General features: G+C 42.6%; 1 protein-coding gene across 6 annotated transcripts in view; it reads right to left on the bottom strand.

Moving 5' to 3' along the window:
- Positions 1 to 1,788: 1,788 nt before the first annotated feature.
- The window catches only part of sptan1 (spectrin alpha, non-erythrocytic 1), a 92,040-nt gene continuing 74,714 nt past the window's right edge, over positions 1,789 to 19,114 (bottom strand). For 5 of the 6 annotated variants that reach the window (XM_088391176.1, XM_088391177.1, XM_088391179.1 and 2 more), the window contains 16 exons: positions 17,597 to 17,717; positions 16,223 to 16,344; positions 16,019 to 16,151; positions 15,842 to 15,940; positions 15,604 to 15,763; positions 10,425 to 10,501; positions 10,138 to 10,347; positions 9,722 to 10,018; positions 9,183 to 9,295; positions 8,523 to 8,540; positions 6,462 to 6,516; positions 3,622 to 3,818; positions 2,953 to 3,006; positions 2,728 to 2,874; positions 2,221 to 2,368; positions 1,789 to 2,135 (listed from right to left, as the gene is read on the bottom strand). In XM_088391176.1, the coding sequence (XP_088247302.1) occupies positions 2,010 to 2,135; positions 2,221 to 2,368; positions 2,728 to 2,874; positions 2,953 to 3,006; positions 3,622 to 3,818; positions 6,462 to 6,516; positions 8,523 to 8,540; positions 9,183 to 9,295; positions 9,722 to 10,018; positions 10,138 to 10,347; positions 10,425 to 10,501; positions 15,604 to 15,763; positions 15,842 to 15,940; positions 16,019 to 16,151; positions 16,223 to 16,344; positions 17,597 to 17,717 (2,077 nt within the window). In that variant the 3' untranslated portion in view covers positions 1,789 to 2,009. The remainder of the gene's footprint in view (positions 2,136 to 2,220; positions 2,369 to 2,727; positions 2,875 to 2,952; positions 3,007 to 3,621; positions 3,819 to 6,461; positions 6,517 to 8,522; positions 8,541 to 9,182; positions 9,296 to 9,721; positions 10,019 to 10,137; positions 10,348 to 10,424; positions 10,502 to 15,603; positions 15,764 to 15,841; positions 15,941 to 16,018; positions 16,152 to 16,222; positions 16,345 to 17,596; positions 17,718 to 19,114) is intronic. The other variant, XM_088391178.1, reaches the window with a different exon arrangement.

The raw sequence follows: 19,114 nt of genomic DNA, 5'->3' as shown, positions 1-19,114 counted from the left end.
TCAATTCCACTGACACGCCTTCCATTGTGGCAGTAGGGCCTGGAGACTCTGAGGTGGACTCTCCAATGTCTGGGGTCGAAGTCACTGAGGTAGTTAAAAAACTCCTCGGTAGCAAGGCCCCGGGGGTTCTTAAAGGCTCTGGATGTTGTGGGGTTGTCATGGCTGACACGCCTCTACAACATTGCGTGGACATCGGGGACGGTGCCTCTGGATTGGCAGACTGGGGTGGTGGTTCCCCTATTTAAGAAGGGGGACCGGAGGGTGAGTTCCAATTACAGGGGAATCACACTCCTCAGCCTCCCTGGTAGGGTCTATTCAGGGGTGCTGGAGAGGAGGGTCCGTCAGGAGGTCGAACCTTGGATACAGGAGGACCAGTGTGGCTTTCGTCCTGGCCGTGGAAAAGTGGACCAGCTCTACACCCTCGGCAGGATCCTAGAGGGGTCATGGGAGTCCGCTCAACCAGTCCACATGTGTTTTATGGACGTGGAGAAGGCGTTCGACCATGTCCCTCGGGAGGTTCTGTGGAGGATGCTTCGGGAGTACGGGATGCCGAGCAAACTGATAAGGGCGGTTCGGTTCCTGTATAACCAATGGCAGAGTTTGGTCCGCATTTCCGGCAGTAAGTCAGATTTGTTCCCAGTGAGGGTTGGACTCCGCCAAGGCTGCCCTTTGTCACAGATTCTGCTCATAATTCTTATGGACAGAATTTCTAGGCGCAGCCGAGGCATTGAGGGTGTCCGGTTTGGGGACCTCAGCATCGCATCTCAGCTTTTTCCAGACGACGTGGTGCTGTTGGCTTCTTCAAGCCGTGATCTCCAGCCCTCACTGGAGCGGTTCGCAGCAGAGTGTGAAGCGGTTGGGATGAGGGTCAGCACCTCCAAATCCGAGTCCATGGTCCTCGGTCGGAAAAGTGTGGAATGCCCTCTCCTGATCAGGGATGAGATCCTGCCCCAAGTGGAGGAGTTCAAGTATCTTGGGGTCTTGTTCACGATTGAGGGGACGACTGAGCGCGAGATCGACAGGCGGATCAGTGCAGCGTCGGCAGTAATGCGGACTCTGTACCTGTCCGTCGTAGTAAAGAGAGAGCTGAGCCAAAAGGCAAAGCCCTCAATTTACCGGTCGATTTACGCTCCTACCCATGGTCACGAGCTATGGGTCGTGACCGAAAGAACGAGATCCCAGATACAAGCGGCCAAAGTGAGTTTCCTCCACAGGATGTCTGGGCTCTCCCTTAGAGATAGGGTGAGAAGCTCGGTCATCCGGGAGAGACTTGGAGTAGAGTCGCTGCTCCTCCACGGTGAGAGGAGCCAGATGAGGTGGCTCGGGCATCTCATCAGGATGCCTCCTGGACTCCTCCCTGGGGAGGTGTTCCGGGCATGTCCCACCGGTAGGAGACCCCGTTGACGACCCAGGATGCGCTGGAGACTGTCTCTCAGCTGGCCTGGGAACGTCTTGGGATCCCCGGGATGAGCTGGATGAAGCGGCTGGGGAGAGGGAAGTCTGGGAGTTCCTCTTAAAGCTGCTGCCCCCGCGACCCGACCCCGGATGAGCGATAGAAGATGGATGGATGGATGGATGGAATTTCATATCAACTGTAGTGACCTGGTTTTTAATTTTGAAATTCAGTGCATCCTAATTTACAGATCACGCTGCTTTGCCATCCACACTTGGTGACAAGCTCTGGTTAGTGACCAACCGCTAGAACACATTCATGGATTTAGCATTGTAAAGCGTATGTTGAAATGCAACATTAAACCTTTTTTGATAATTGAATTCTTTACACAAAGATTTCCAGCTGTAAACCAACATTTATTGAAAGCACTCTGTCGTGAAGCTGTTACACTTACAATAATTAAACTGAAATGGAAACAGACTAGTATTAGGAGCCATTGAGGATAGAGAGAGATGCACACACACAGTAGATAATGATCATTCCTAATGTCAGCCATGCAGTTTCATCAATATTTTTGTTGAGAGTTGTGGTATATAGTTGGTTACTGCGTAGAGGATTAGTTGACAAAGAGAGAGCGGGTGAATTCAACAAAGTCAAACGATGATGGCAGCTCACGGCCCTTATTATCAAGGTAGGGCTTCATATGCGAGAGACAATAGTCTGCCTGCTCCTTGGTCAGGTTCTGAAAAGATGGAATAAAAGTATATTAAAGCTTTGAGGCAGTTTACACACACAAGGCTGTCAAAAGAGTGATGAAAACATCTGACCTGGTAGAGCTCTTCTTTAGTAACGTAGGGTTTGTTCTCGGTACTTAGAGCTCGGAAGGCGCTCTCAATCTCTTCACTGGATTTAACATTTTCTGTCTCACGGCTTATCATGAAGGCCATATACTCTTGTAATGACACATTACCATCCCTGCAATCATAAATCCCTCACAATTAATGATTAATAATGTTAATTCTTAGAATTGCAATATATTGAAATAGCCAAACATCAAAATAATCGCATTAGTATGAATAGTTTTCTGAGCAAATATTGACGATACAATTTTTTTGCAACCCTTCGAGCTCAACACAATGAGGTGTAATGTGCAATACCACACAACTTAGCAAAGTGTGATTGGGTCTACAAGACTACAATGCCGTCTTCGAAACAGTGCTGTAATTGGATCAACAAATCAAAGGCAAAAACACTTGAGAAATGTCATGTTCAGAGAGAGGGCTGCTCAAGATGCATGTAAACACACAGCATAAAATCTCTCACAAGTGACAGACCTGTTTGGATCTACAGTGTCGAGTATTGCCTCAAATTCAGGATCAGGTTCACCCTCTTCAACCATGGGTAGGTCATAACCTAGTGAACGCAGGCATGACTTGAACTCCTGGTGGTTTAGACGTCCAGACTTCTCCTTGTCAAAGTGTCTTAAAGACAAGTGTAGATAAGAATGCGTGGTTAGCTGGGGAATCCAGATAACTTCAGCTCAAGTCAAACCTACATACTTGAACATCATGCTGAACTCCTTTAGTGCCTCCTCGGTCACCCCAGTAGTGTTCCTGGAAGTATACAGGGGTAAGCTAGGAGCCAGAAAATTAAAATACAGGGGGTCCTCGGTTTTCAACGTCAATCTGTTCCTACGCGGGCTATGTAAACCAAATTTCGGTGCAAGTCGAAACAGTAATGAAATGAAACAGTACAGTAATAAAAATAGAGAAAACAATTCGTGTGGTTGGCTTGCACACTGGAAGGGGCGTTGCAAGAGAGAGAGGACGCAACCGTCCAAAATGGCGTATACTATGTGAGTAACGCTGTCTTCCTCTGTCAACAGCCTCTCTCGCGGTGTATTATTCCGCTGCGCGCACCAACTAGTTCCCACACGCGTTACACATCTTAGGACGTCTTTACGATGCTTACGATACAAAACTGCTTAGGTCGAAAAAAGGCTTTAAATCTAGTTCCCTTGCGCGTTACGAATCTTAGGACACCTTTACGATGCTTACGATGCAAAACCGCTCAGGCCAAAAAAAGGCTTTAAATATGTGATGAAATACGAAAAAATATAAATACTATAAAAAATAATGAGACGTTTGTAGTAAACACAAAACAGCGTAACCTGAGGACGTCATAAACCAAGGAACCCCTGCATTGTTAAATATCGTGTTGTATTGTACCTTGCTTGTATCTGTTGCTCCAGGTTATGCTGCATCCTCATTCCCAGCTGGTCCAGCTGATCCCATTGCTGAGCCAGACCCACTGTGCTGTGCTCTGTGTACTTGTTGTCCAAGATCAAGGCTTCCTCCATAGCTGCACCCAAGTCTTCAATCTTCTTTAGCTGGCTGCGCATGGCTCGAATTTCCTGGTGTTTACGCTACATAAACGGTACACACGCGTGCGCGCACACACACACGCACACACACACGCGCACACGCACGCGCGCAGGTTTTTCATTAAGCACACATTTGACACGAATGCGTATGTTCTGGTGCCTTAGAGCATGTACCGTAATTTCCGGACTATAAGTCGCGGTTTTTTTCATAGTTTGGGTGGGGGGGCGACTTATACTCAGGAGCGACTTATGTTTTTTCTCCACAGATTTTTACTTGATCATTAAGACATCACTTAAAAGTATAGTTGACCACTTATTTGTTTATTTATCATTTATTCAACACTCTTATTTATTCATTGTTTATGCCCACTTGGGTTTTTTTGTGTTGCTTGTATGCATATGTGTCACTGAGGGATAGTGGGAACGTAATTTCAATCTCTTTGTGTCTTGGTATATGAAAAAAAAAGGACAATAAAGCAGACTTTGTCTTTTATAAAACAACCAAATAAACAAAACAAAAAAACTACATCTGAAAAAATATATATTTTCAGACGAAACTGGATGAGGGCGCTTTAAATTTCACCGTTGGCCGTGACTCATCAACTGGGTGGGCTTAAGAAAAATGGCACCAAAAAGAAAGTCCATGGATGGATGGATGGATGGATGGAAGAAAGTCATATTTTGCAAGTTACAAACTTCAAGTTGTAAAATATGCAGCTGAAAACAGTAATCGAGCAGCAGAAAGAAAGTTTGGAGAACCGTGATGTACCAATGGATTACTATTTCAAGTGACGTCAGTGGCACCGCACGGCACGACCCACGTAAGGACTACCGGCATCATTAGCGGTGATCATTTCTAAGTGATACGGAGGACAAAGAGATAGAAGGTTTGAAAAACTAGGAATTTGATCAATGGATTTAAAGTGCACGGATGGTTTGATAATATTATTGCTTATATTATAGTTATTTGAAATATAGTTTATCTATCGTTATATGAGCCTGTGGAATATTTTGAAGTGCAAGCGCCCTCAGCCGCGCGCAGCCATTGTTGACAAAGAACGATCGATGGATTTAATGAATTGGAGTGACACCGATGGTTTTATAAACATGTTATTTATGTAATGGTTGTCCTAAATCACTCTATATGTTATGTCAGGCCCGTTCTCAGCTCCTCATTTGTGTTTGTCACGTTAGCATACCTATCGTTTAGCCTGTTGCTATCGTATCGAATGATCGATGGATTTAATGAATTGGAGTGACACCGATGGTTTTATAAACATGTTATTCATGTAATCGTTGTCCTTAATCACTCTATATGTTACATCAGGCCCGTTCTCAGCTCTTTGTTTGTGTTTGTCACGTTAGCATACCTATCGTTTAGCCTGTTGTTGCTATCGTTTAGCCTGTTGTTGCTCGTTCATGGCTGTTTTTGGTGTGGGATTTTGTCGAATAAATTGCCCCCCAAAATGCGACTTGTACTCCGGAGCGACTTATGTTTTTTTTCCCACTTTTTGGGGCATTTTATGGCTGGTGCGACTTATACTCCGGAGCGACTTATAGTCCGGAAAATACGGTACACAGAATGGAAATTGACCCACAAAATTAACATGGTGAAGCGGTATGGTTGTCTCAATCCTAGAAGCTAAATTGTCAGACTTAATATCTGGGAAGCATCACTCAGGACAAAGGAGTCCCATTCGAGAGTCCAGACAAATTACAGCTCAACCTTCAGGCTAATATAGGAACTCGTTTTCCCTCACTCGAGTGCAGGTCATCTCCCTTGTCCTTTCCCATGGGCTCCACACCTGAAGTCAGGGCCAAGCAGATCATGTGCTGTGTGAGTGGATGAAAGTGGCCCCATCATGACTCAAGGCTTGAGGCAGTCAAGAGGACTTCTTGAACGGTTCTGACCTCCACATAGTCACATTCGCCTTCTAACATGGCTTGGGCTCAAAAAGCAGCTTTCTTGAGAGATTGAATGATCTTCCACTTTAGAGCTGTCTCTCTGGAGAGAACGAACCTGAACAGGTGTGGATCTAATTATCTCCCCCCCAGCCATGTGACTGTACGCTGCCGGGGTTCAGTCTGGTGGATGAAAGAACCCACCCACTGCCTTTGGGTGGGGGGATGAGTCCTGACTGTTGTTTGTATCTATGCCCCAAAAAGCAGCTCATAATAGTGACTGTTTGTGGAGTACGTTGAGGAGGAGCTGCTGGGCGTCCATAAAATAATTTGCAATAAATTATGTTGTATAATCTCTTAAAATGCAATGAATGCTTAATGATGATTATGGAGCCAAGGCAGAGGAAATACAAGCTACTCAGAGACCACTCAATAGAACCTGACGATACTGCCGCCCCTTCAGTCTAGTGGTGGCAGCAAGTTTGTCAGGCATGACTGAAAGATGAATGCAGTAATATACGGAGTCATCCTGGATAAAAACCTGTTCCGGAAGCACTCTTGACTTCAAACGTCATCCTTTACAAAATGATCCTGAGCACACGTCCAACATATCAGAGGGGTGGGTTTACGACAACTCTGACTGTGAATGACACTTTTGATTGATTGATTTATATACACACTTTCCTGCATTTCTTATACATTTGATTTGTTTTGCACTATTAATGCATAATGGGTCTTCCAAGCAATAGGAATTTGACATGATTAATTGAATATAATGTTTACCTTAGTAGCCTCCAGCTGAGATTCAAGAGTACCTGACTCTTCCACCATACATGACCTAACACAAAAAATGCATTCACAAAAGTAAGGAAAAGAAGGTGCAGTAATTTCACATTTTTTAACAACCTCCTTTTCAGACATCAACATACAATCCAGGGGCCTAATTGAACTTGAACACAAATCAAGAGTCAATTAAGGTAATCTGACATGACAAGTTGTATTTCTTCATAGATATCTCTTAGAAAAAGATAAAACAATACCTGATAATCTGACATGCTATGTTTATCAAATGAAGCAAAAAAAAATCTCTTCATAGATAAATAATACCATGCCTCAGAAAACTATAACTCCCCCTTGAATTTTTGCCACATTTCATGTTTCAAATATACACTGCTCAAAAAAATTAAAGGAACACTTTGAAAACACATCAGATTTCAATGGTGATTTTTTTTGTGTGTGTGGGGGGGGGATATCTATACTGATATGGACAGTTTAATGTCTCAGGAACAAAAGGATGCCACATCTTTCGATGGAAATAAAAGTGTTCAGCCTGCAGAGGGCTCAGTATACAGACACCCCAAAAATCAATACTGACACCCCAAAAATCAATGTAAATAAATGATATGGCAGGCTCGTCCTTTTTGCCTAAATTCAATTTCTGCAACTCAAATTTATTTTCAATATCTTGTGTGGGCCCCACAAGCTTGTATGCATGCTTGACAACGTCGCGGCATGCTCCTAATGAGACGACGGATGGTGTCTTGTGAGATGTCCTCCCAGATCTGTCTAAGGGCATCAGTAAGCTCCTGTAAAGTCTGAGGAGCAACCTGGCGGCGTATGATGGACTGAAACATTATGTCCCAGAGGTGTTCTATGTCCCAGAGGTGTTCTATTGGGTTTAGATCAGGTGATTGTGAAGGCCATTCATTGTGTTAATTCCTTCATCCTCCAGATACAGTCTGCATACTCTTGACACAATAGGCCGGGCATTGTTGTGGATCAGGAGGAACCCAAGACCTACCGCACCAGCGTAGGGTCTGACTATGGGTGCAAGGATTTCATCCTGATAGCTAATGGCAGTCAGACTACCGTTCTCTAGCCATTAGAGTTCTGTTCGTCCCTCCATGGAAATGCCTCCCTAGACCATCACTGACCCACCACCAAACCGGTCATGGTGAATGATGTTGCAGGCAGCATAGCGCTCTCCTTGGCTTCTCCAGACCCTTTCACGTCTATCACAGGTGCTCGGGGTAAACCTGCTCTCATCTGTGAAAAGCACAGGGCGCCAGTGGCGGACTTGCCAATTCTGGTGTTCTATGGCAAATGCAATGAGCACAGGAAACACTACAGGACGTCGTGCCCTGAGGCCACCCTCGTGAAGTCTGTTTCTGACTGTTTGGGCAGAGACATTCAGACCAGTAGCCTGCTGGAGGTCATTCTGTAGGGCTCGAGCAGTGCTCAACCTGTTCCTCCTTGCACAAAGTAGCAGATATCGGTCCTGCTGATGGAATGAGTACCTTCTACGGCCCTGTCCAGCTCTCTTAGAGTAACTGCCTGTCTCCTGGAATCTCCTCCATGCTCTGGAGTTTGTACTGGGAGACACATCAAATCTTCTTGCAACAGCATGCATCGATGTGCCATCCTGGAGGAGTTGGATAATCTGCGCAACTTCAGGAGGATTAAGAAATCGCCTCATGCTCCCAGTCGTGATAATGACTCCAGCTAAAGCCAACACTTGTGGAAAAACAATTAAAAAAGATTGAGAGAAACTTGAAATGGCTTCCATCTGCAAAATCAGTCCTGTTTTGGGGACCATCTCGTTGTTGCCACTAGTGCACCTGTTGTTAATTCCATCAACACCAATGCAGCTGAAACTGATTAACAACCCCCTCTGCCACGTACCTGACCAAAACCTTATCAGAAAAGTCTAATTTAATTCATGCCATACCCTGATAAAAAAAAACTGTTTAATTTTTTTGAGCAGTGTATATAAAAGGCTTGAGACTTTTTTCCCACAACCATATGACAATTTCATTTAAAAAAAATTTTTTTTTTGATATTTACCCATCCAGAAGATATGTTCTGATATGCATTGTAATCCCAAGCAAACAGTGAGGATTCCATCGAGTTGTAGCAGGGAGATAGAGAAAGTGGGAGATGATAAATGAACAAAATATCAAATAGTAAGTGCAGTAAATGGGCATTGATAATGAAGTTGCATATTTTAGCACATTATTTGTCAGCCTTATTTTCTTTTATGGTGCTGTACATGCAAACGGGGGCGTGATGGCCATCGGTCATTTCAGGAAAAATGTTGTGCTTTTTTTTTTTTTAACGGTCATTCTCTCTCCGGCAGGACCAGTCAAACCACATGACAGCTTCCACCACCACATCCCATTGACAAGAACAATGACATCTTGTCCACCATGGCCAAGCAATTAGTGGTTATTTTTGAGAAGGAGAAGACGTTAAAGGTTTGAGGAAAATGCCCAACGAAAATGCTAAAATTTGTCTGGACCCCATCATTCAATTTTCAAAACTCTTGGTGCGTCGTATTCGGGTTGAAATTGTCATTCCAACCGGACATTTTTGACAGAAAGTCATTTTTGACAAATCTTGTCATTTTGCTAATAACGTGTTCCATTCAGATTAAAAGAAAGAACACAAGTCACAATGTTAAGCCATTTTAAGAAAAAATGAATTGCTCAAAAATTATTATTTTACCTGGTCTCCTGCAGCCATTGGTGGAAAGCATTTGCATGCTGCGCAAACTCTTGACGCAACTTGTCGTTCTCCTCCTGTCTTCGCTGCTCTTTCTGCAGTTCCAGTTCTCGCTCCTGATTTCATGATAACAGAAAGCTAACATAATGAGTGTTTTTATATCGGGTTTGAAAAAAACAAGGCCTATTGATTAAATGTAAACTGAATAACATGCAGAAAACCAAAGTTTAATCTCAACACTTTTTAAATCTGAATATTTGTTGACGGTGGGAAGATCCATCGTTAAATTCACAACAAACCATATAAGAGCCGTTTTTGTGCTCAGGCCAAAGCCTGGTTGAATATAAAAACAGCTTTGGTGCCATCTTTGTGCCAAGGAATTACGTTTAAGTTCTGCCAGCAGTCTGCCTCAAGGCAGCTGTGGCTACTTATGCAGTTTACCATCACCACCAGAGTGTGAAATTCGTGTAGATAGTGCATGCACGGTGAGTGCTGTGAGTATAGAAATGTGCAATATCAATCTAAATTTACATTTATAATACCTTGATTATCTTCTGCAGGTTTCTCCAAGTTTCTTCTAAAGCCTCCATTGTAAACCAGGTGTAGGGGTTGGACACCACCTGGTAATTCTTGATCTGCAGGTCCAGTTCAGCGAGCTGGTTGAAATCTGTCTGGGCTGAGGTCAGTGAGGAGCGGAAGGCCTCATGGGCTTCACGCAGTGCACGAATCTCTTCCAGAGAATTGCACCTCACTGGGTCTGTCAGATCCTCCTCTGCATTCTCAAACCAACTGTTAAACGCTGATGCCTTTTTGGCAAATGTAAGAAACAAGTCCTCAACCTGGGTGGGAACAAACAAAAAAAGAGCTATGACCACTCAACACATCCAACAGACAAACAACAAAATCTTCCACAAAAACAATCCAACAACACACAACCTCTGGCGGTTAATCTCTTTACCTTTCGAAAATGCTCTTGAGACTCCAGAAGCTTCATCTTGCGAGCCTCCGAGTTGGACAGCAATTGGTTCCAACGCTTCATTAAAGCAGCATGACGGGCTTCAATGGCTTTTGCTTGGACATGCTTGGCAGCCAACAACTGGTCTTTGAGAGCTGTGATGTTGGTAATGCCCTCCTGCTGGAATGCTTGAAGTCCAGCATCAAATGTCTCCTAAAGATCAACACAGAACAAATCAGACAGAGAAGGAAACAGTGCAGATGTACATGATACATGAAAGGTACAAGTACCTGTTTGGTGAGTAGAGTCTGTACAGACGACAGATCTCTGCCATAATCATCAGTTTTAAGGCTGTTCTCTTTCTCTCCTGAATAAATAAACAAATATCAAATGCTTGAAGTTCACAAGCCAAGGTGTACATCAACGTCATAAAAGTGGCCACAGTTTTAACCGGAACATGTTGGTAGTAGGGAAACAAAAAATAAAAATCTACTTCACTCTATTTCATCGGCAGACATGTTCCATGGGCACTATGTACAGACAACCTGATTCGGTTGAAGTTGGGAAATTTTGTAAAATGTAAATTAAAACAAAATACAACGGATTTGAAAATCCTTCTCAACTCATATTCAATTGAATACACTACAAAGACAACATATTCAATGTTCAATCTGATAAACTTGATTGTTTTTTACCAAATAATAATTAACTTAGAATTTCAACACGTCCAGTAGAAGATGGGAAAGGTGGCAAAAAATACTGAGAAAGCTGAGAAATGCTCATCAAAAACCTATTTGGAACATCCCACATGTGATCAGGCTAATTGGGAACAGGTGGGTACCATGATTGGGTGTATAAAAGGAGCCTCCCCAAACATGCTCAGTCATTCACAAGCAAGGATGGGGCAAGGTTCACCACTTCGTTCAGAACTGCGTGAGAAAATAGTTGAACAGTTTAAGAACAACATTTCTCAAAGCAAAATTGCAAGGAATTTAGGGATTTCAACATCTACGGTCCATAATATCAACAAAAGGTTCAGAGAATCTGGTGAAATCACTGCACGTAAGCGCCACGGCCGTAAACCAAGACTGAATGACCGTGACCTTCGATCCCTCAGACGGCACTGCCCTACAAACCGACATGAGTATGTAAAGGATATCACCAAATGGGTTCAGGAAAACTTCAGAAAACCACAGTCAGTAAATACAGTTTGTCACTACATCAGTAAGTGCAGGTTAAAACTCTACCATGCAAATCAAAAGCCGTTTATGAACAACATCCAGAAACACCGCCGGGTTCTCTGGGCCCGAGCTCATGTAAAATGGACTGATGCTCAACGGAAAAGTGTTTTGTGGTCTGATGAGTCCACTTTTCAAATTGTTTTTGGAAACACTAGACGTCGTGTCCTCCGGACCAAAGAGGAAGCGGACCATCCGGACTGTTATGAACGTAAAGTTCAAAAGCCAGCATCTGTAATGTATTAGTTCCCATGGCATGGGTGACTTACATTTCTGTGAAGGCAACATAAATGCTGAAAAGTACATACAGATATCAGAGCAACATATGCTGCCATCCAAGCGACATCTTTTTCATGGACGCCGCTGCTTATTTCAGCAAGAAAATGCCAAGTCACATTCTGCACGTGTTACAACAGTGTGGCTTCGAAGTAAAAGAGTCCAGGTTCTTCCCTGGCCCGCTTGCAGTCCAGACCTGTATCCCATTGAAAATGTGTGGTGCATTATGAAGCGCATAATACGAAAGGGAAGACCCCAGACTGTTGAACAACTGAAGCGGTTCATCAAGCAAGAATGTGAAAGAATTCCACATGAGAAGCGAAGAGAATTAGTCTCCCCTCTTCCAAAACGTTTGAGTGTTATTAAAAGGAAAGGTGATGTAACAAAGAGGTAAACATGCCCTTTCCCAACTTCTACTGCACGTGTTACAGCCATGAAATTCTAAGTTAATTATTTGAAAAATAAAATAAAGTTTATGAGTTTGAGCATTAAATATGTTGTCTTTGTAGTGTATTTAATTGAATATAGGTTGAAAAGATTTTCAAATGATTGTATTTTGTTCGATAAACGAACCGCGATGTAGCAAGGGATTACTGTAATTTGAATTTCAAGTGACGTCAGATTTGATCACGGGATGACGAAGGGCCCCATGTACTAACGGCATCATTAGCGGCTTTGTTTGTAAGTGACACGGAGGACGAAGAGCTTGAAGGATTTAATGATTTGGAGTGACACAGAAGGTTTGAAAAACTATTATGGCTTTTGCGCACATCCGGTCCTACTCTACGGAGCTCTCTTTCACCTCCGTGGATGGAAGTCGGGGGTTGGCGCTCAAGCCTGGTGGCTGTCCGGGGACGGTGAATGGGGCTCGGACATGGCTTTTACGCACGCCCGGTCCTATTCTATGGAGCTCTCTTCCACCTCCGTGGCTGGAAGTGCCACCCCCGGAGATGATAGTCCACACCGCCACACGCCTGGAAGTCAACGCCGGCGCTTGGGGCCGTGTTGCGGTGAACTATTTATGTTATAGTTATTTATCTATTTTATTTTGTTTAGCAACTTGTATATGGTTTTATTGTTACAGTTCAGTAGTTGTTGGCTCGTTGAACTCTTGTTTTGTTAAATAAAGAGCCGTTTACCAAACCCACGTCTTTCCTTGTACATTGTTAACGCTACAATATAGTTATATACTCTGTGGAATAACGACGCGGCTGACGTCAGGGCGCACGCGCGGCGTTGTTGACAAAGGACAAGGAATTTGATCGATGGATTTAATGATTTGGAGTGACACAGATGGTTTGATAATATTATTGCTTAGATAATAGTTATTTGATATATAATTTATATATCGTTATATGGGCCTGTGGAATATTTTGAAGTGCAAGCGCCGCGCACCCATTGTTGACAAAGGACGATCGATGGATTTAATGAATTGGAGTGACACAGATGGTTTTATAAACGTGTTATTTATGTAATAATTCTGAATGTTATGTCAGGCCCGTTCTCAGCTCTTCGTTTGTGTTTATGTCACGTTAGCATACCGTATTGTTTAGCCTGTTGTTGCTCGTTCATGTCTGTTCTTGTTGGATTTTGTCGAATAAATGTCCCCCAAAATGCGACTTATACTCCAGAGCGACTTATGTTTTTTTTCACGTTATTGTGCATTTTATGGCTAATGAGACCTATATTCCGGAGCGACTTTTTGTCCGAAAAATACGGTAATATTTATAATAATAATAATAATAATAATAAATACCAATATATATATAAAATATAGATTACTGTATTTTCCGCACCATAAGGCGCACTAAAAAGCCTTTAATTTTCTCAAAAACCAGAGGTGCGCCTTTTTATAAGGTGCACTATTTGTGTGGACCGAATTCCAATATCTCTAAATGTTGTCATGTGGCTGCCGCCAGAGTAATATGTGGGCGCAACATCTCTCCTGCCGTGACTGTATTGTCACTTTGCTCACTCAAAACAATAGCGACTGTTTCTCTTTGCCGATATTTGTCTCTTACATTGTTTTATTGAAGCGATGGAGGATATTTTACTTTGGACCAATCAGAGGACATTACATTTACGTAGATCAGGGCAGGAAACCAATCAGAGTAATTTGTAATGTGTTCCCCCGCCGCCTTTGATAAATAAACTCTCTCAAATGGCATCGACAGAGACATGCTTACAAGGCACAATTCAAGATTTCTGGAAAGCCGGGATTACTGCCGAAGAGCAATGTGACGAGTTTGACGCCGATGACAAGAGGGAACTAGCCCAACTGTTTGATTCGGATACAGAAGATGAGGACTTTGGTAGGTTCGCGCATGAATATGGATTAACAATCATGTGAGTACAGGACAGTACATGGTTAAATAGTAGAATAAAGTACAAGTGAACTCATCCGACCGAACTCACTGTCTTTCTTCCGTGACTTTTTCTTCCCTGTTTACCGTAAGTTATGGTATGCATGCGCCAATAATGCGGTGCGCTCTGTGTGTAGAATAAATACAGAAAAGCTCAGGCAGTTGAGTCTGCACCTTTTAACCTGAAGCGCCTCATCACTTTTATCCCATTGCTTGATTGACATACAGTTTAGCCTGTCAGGAGGCAATCACAGTGAACCTCCCCCAGCAGGTTTGGCTGCGCATACACAAGCATAGCACTAAAGCTAACAAGCTAATCAACGATCAACGCACGCACTCGCTTTTTTCTTTTAAAGTAAAGAAAGTTCATGACCATCAAAAATGAGTGGGGTTGCTGGACCAAGTAAAAAAGCCAAACCGTATCACTTTCATCCCATTGCTTGATTGACATACAGGTAAGCCTGTCGCAAGGCAATCACAGTGAACCGCACCCCCTCACCGCAGCAAGTTTAGCTGCACATACACAATGAAAAATACGGTATTTATTTTGGAGTAGTTTGACCACTTTCACACACTGCAAATATGGTTACCGCACTTTCCGCACTATAAGGCGCACTTAAAAACTTAAAATTTACTCAAAAAACCACACTGCGCCTTATAATGCAGACTGCCTTATATATGGATCAACTGATGAATTTGATGATCCATACTGGTTGTACTCAGCGCTCTGCCAAATTGTTTCATATACATTTCAGTACAACTAGTAAATTACAAGGTCGCATCGCTTTCAGCATTACGGCAACCGTGGTCAGGGGGCGTCACCGAAGTAAGCCACTACTGGTCGAACGCATGACATTTAAAAAAAAAACATTTTTTCTGTAGGCTAGAATACATTCCATCGCTTGATTGACATACAGGTAAGCCTATCGAGAGGCAATCACAGTGAACCACACCCCCTCACCGTAGCACGATTGGCTGTGACAAGCCCGGCACCAAAGCTAACAAGCTAATCGACGCATTACGCATCAACACGCACTTGCTTTTTTCTTTTAAACCAAAGAAAATTTATGACCATCAAAAATGAGTGGGGTTGCTGGACAAAGTAAGAAGCCAAACCGCATCACTTTTATACAGAATGGGAGTTGGACTTTTTTTTACCTCATTGACTGGGTTGACATTCCCTTTAGCAGCGCTCCATCTAATGGATGCGGAACACAACCCTCATCAACCCCGATTTGATGCAGTCGCTTCTATTCTATGCGCCTTTTAATCCGGTGCGCCCTATATATGAAATATTCTCTAAAATATAAAATTCAATGACGGTGTGCCTAATAATCCAGTGTGCCTTGTAGTGCAGAAAATACTGTAATCTTAAAACATAATGCGGGGAGTGGGGTAGTGGTCAAGGAGCCAAGCGCTATCTAACACATTTCAGATTTTTCATATGGCGGCCCCCTGTAGAAATAAATTGCCCACTATTGCTATGGGCTAGCCTCCATGTTTGAAACACCCGGTTATATTTCTGCAGGAAAGATACTAAAAATATATATTAAAACAATGACCCAGGTGATAATCAAGTATTTTTTCCCTACCAATCCAAGACTCCACCACATCGGCCTTCCAGTTGAACTGCAGAAAGGCAGAGTTCTCATCCAGTTTTGCCTTCCTCTGAGCAGCTGCCCTATCAAGCTCTGATACTTTGCCTTGGAGAGCTGACATCTTGCAAGTGATACTGTCCACGTGATGGTTGTTCTGTTGAAAACAAGAGCATCCAAATTAAAAGCAGTTTTAAAATGCAGCTTGCTTTACTAGACATTTAACGAATACTACCTTCTTAATGAGATCTTCTCCATTAGCACAAACATCGCTGACTCTGTCTCTGTGCACAGTGAAGTCTGTCTCAAATGCTTCATGTTTTTTAAGCAAGCCCTAATAATGACACATCATGACACTTCAAAAAATATATCATTCACTTATACATTTTGACAATGTGAATTAGAAAAACACCTGCACAGCAGCCAGCGTGTCTCCATAGTCTTCACCCCCAACCAAATTTAATTTCTCGTTAATCCATGCTTCTTCTTCTTCCACGTTTGCCACAAATTGTTGGTAATCTAACGATTCCTCCAGCCTCTGACCCCTAGGATGTAGAATATGTTTGTGTACATTGTGTACTTGCATGTGTGCAATTGAACATGTTTTTACTTTTACCTTGCTCCAGATAGGTCTTTCAGTTCTTTCCAGTGATCTACAAACTGAGACAGTCTCTGCTGTATCTCCTCCTGACCAATGGTGTTGTCATCAGACAGCTTCTTTCCAGTATCCAGCACAGACTGGGAGAATGCAGATTTGGTTAAGAATGGGTGAGATATTTCCAAATGACATTGGTAACTAGCTGAACAACTTGCATTAACTAAATATGAATAAAATAATACCGGATGTTAACTCTAAATGCCAAGAATTATTAAAATTATTCATGAAAATCAAGAACAAGCTTCCGAATTTGTTCTCTTTTTGAATTATTTGAAGAGGTAGAGAATGGTCTGACGGCATTCTCCTATATATTTCAACTGCTCCAAAAGTCACAATGCGTCATATCTGCCAGTAGATAGGAGCGATGCATCATTGGAGAGTTAAAATCCCCTCTGCATACAGTAGGGTAGTTAGGCTTAACTGTAGGTTAATGACAGATGTGCTAGCTACAGCTGGCTCTATTTACAGTTTGAATATCATGGGATACTTGTATAAAAGGCTCTAAAAAATCATATTATTGCGCTGTGGTGAGTGTTAAATTTTTTTGTAGAATGCCTTCTATTGCCAAGCCTCAAGTTATGTGACTGTGTTACGTGTGTTATGACGCTGTGCATGTGCAGTTAAATCAGGAAGAGAGCGGGTTCACAAGTGGTTGTTTTCAAGTTCGCTAGACACGTTAAGTTAGACAAGTTCGGCGGAGTTGACCAAAAAACTCTGTTGTAGGACATCTGTTATTGGATTTTGGTTGTAGGACATCTGTTATCGGATTTCTGATATCCATTATGTGCTATCTATTATGTGTTATTTATTATCGACCATCAATCTGTGCACCTGTAAATCTGGAATTACCATCTAAACCTTGAGTAAAGATACCCAATCCATCAATCCACTGCATCCTGTATTCTGACCAATAGGCCATCCTGTACACTGTATACATCCTAACAATTCAGCGAAATAGCCTCCTCAACTGACTAATTTTTTAACTTTCAGCAGTAAAAAGTTCATATTTTATCTTTAATGAAGTGGATGGATAACGTCATTATTTTCAGCGCGTGAACGTTGGGTGAGCCGTGATTGTAACCTGAGCCCTCATCACATCAGATATCATTTTCAGTCTACTGCAAGTGGCAACATTTATTTTTAAAGGTGTTAATTGTACATGAAAAATAAAGTGATCAAATTCACTACAGAAAATATATTAACTTTTTGCACAATTAATCATCCCATTAAGTCTGGTCATTGTAGTATATTCGATCAAATATAGGTTGAAAAGGATTTTCAAATCACTGAATTCTATTTTTACTTAAACTTTATACATCATATATTGCTTACCTTAATGGCTGGCTCATGGGCTCCCAGTTCAGCCTCAAGCCTTTTATGTTTCTTCCTCAGATTTTGTACTCCAGTCAAGTCTCGGCCATAGTCTTCTGAACTTACAAGCAATTTCTTCTCTCTATGTAAGGTTTGGATATCAATACACTGCAAAGTTATCTTCAAATACAAAAACAACCTAAAACAGCAATTTGACTTGATTAAAACCGTTCACATTTCAACTTATTAAAAAAAAAATAGACCTCTATAAGTATAGAAATAATAAAAAGTTATTTACTGTAAACCAACAATTACTCAATACCCAGAGAAATGTTAGGTCATAACCAAGGTCATAACAGTGCTTTTCTGACATGGCATGTTTGCGGAGTTTAATGGGTATTATTTGATATCCCCTTCTTATTTTAGTCACCCCATGGAATGTTGTTTCCTGCTATACATGGGTTGATAGGTACTGCAAGTAATTCCAAGTGACATCACAAAAGCATTTTATGGAAAATTGAATTGGTGTGCGTTTGCATAGCAGCCTGACTTGATGCCTTTTTTAAAATACAGGGATGAGAACGGCAAATGAAAAAAAACACTGAAAAGTAGCCGGGGTCTGGGGGCCGCATACTTTGGCCTCCTATTTGGGGGGGGGCTATGCCCCCCCTGTTAGGATTTTCCAGGTTATCTTTATCATAGGATTATGTTGGAATGCAACAGGTAATAAATACCTTACCTTGTCCTCCTTATCACAAGGTCGTAAAACATCCCCTGAGATGTTTAGACTAGAGGACAAGGGCTTTCGATTCAGCCCACTCATACCCCCACTCTGTTTCTCTTAATAAATATCCTCTTGCAGGAAGGAGAATTCAGACCTCCATTCGAACATCGCTGCACGCACAGCGATGAATGGACTCTCCACCTGCAGGTGTCTAAAAGGACTTACTTGTCTCCCGTGTGGTTCTTGCAAAATAAGTTGGAGTGAGCAAATCTCTAACACCCCCCACTTGCCGCAGGGGGCCAGGGGCCGCAGGCCCCCCCAATGGGGGCAGAAGTGGGCCAATAATTAGAAAATATTTTTAAACTCCTGATGTACTTTCCAAAATTCAAGTGGACCTAAGTGCGCAGGGAGCTTAATTTTGTCCGATCGCGCAACTGCAGCGCACCACCGAACGCGCAAACGCAGCACGTCGCCGACCGCACTACTGCACCGCGCTGATCGCATTATTGTGACAGAGCTGTCGCTGAAATTTAGAAAATATTTTTAAAGTCCTGATGTACTTTCCAAAATTTAAGTGGACCTCAGTGCGCACGGAGCTTAATTTAGTCCGATCGCGCAACCGCAGCGCGCCGGGCGCTCACTGTCGCATTGCTTTAAGAGTATCTTTGTGTTCCGAGTTGGAAGATGACACTGTTCTCGAGCCATGCCCATCTGAAGCAGTTCCTGATCCTGTACGACTTGTCTATTTCCCTGGCACGATCCTAGTCTACCTTCGCCATGCTGGCTAAAACTTTTGCTAATTAGGCAAATGAGTA

The sequence above is a fragment of the Syngnathus floridae genome, chromosome 12, assembly GCF_059516105.1.
Source record: "Syngnathus floridae isolate MCC-2025c chromosome 12, RoL_Sflo_1.0, whole genome shotgun sequence".
Lineage (NCBI taxonomy): Eukaryota > Metazoa > Chordata > Actinopteri > Syngnathiformes > Syngnathidae > Syngnathus > Syngnathus floridae.
The sequence above is the reverse complement of the archived record's forward strand: the minus strand, read 5'-3'. Positions and strand labels throughout refer to the sequence as shown.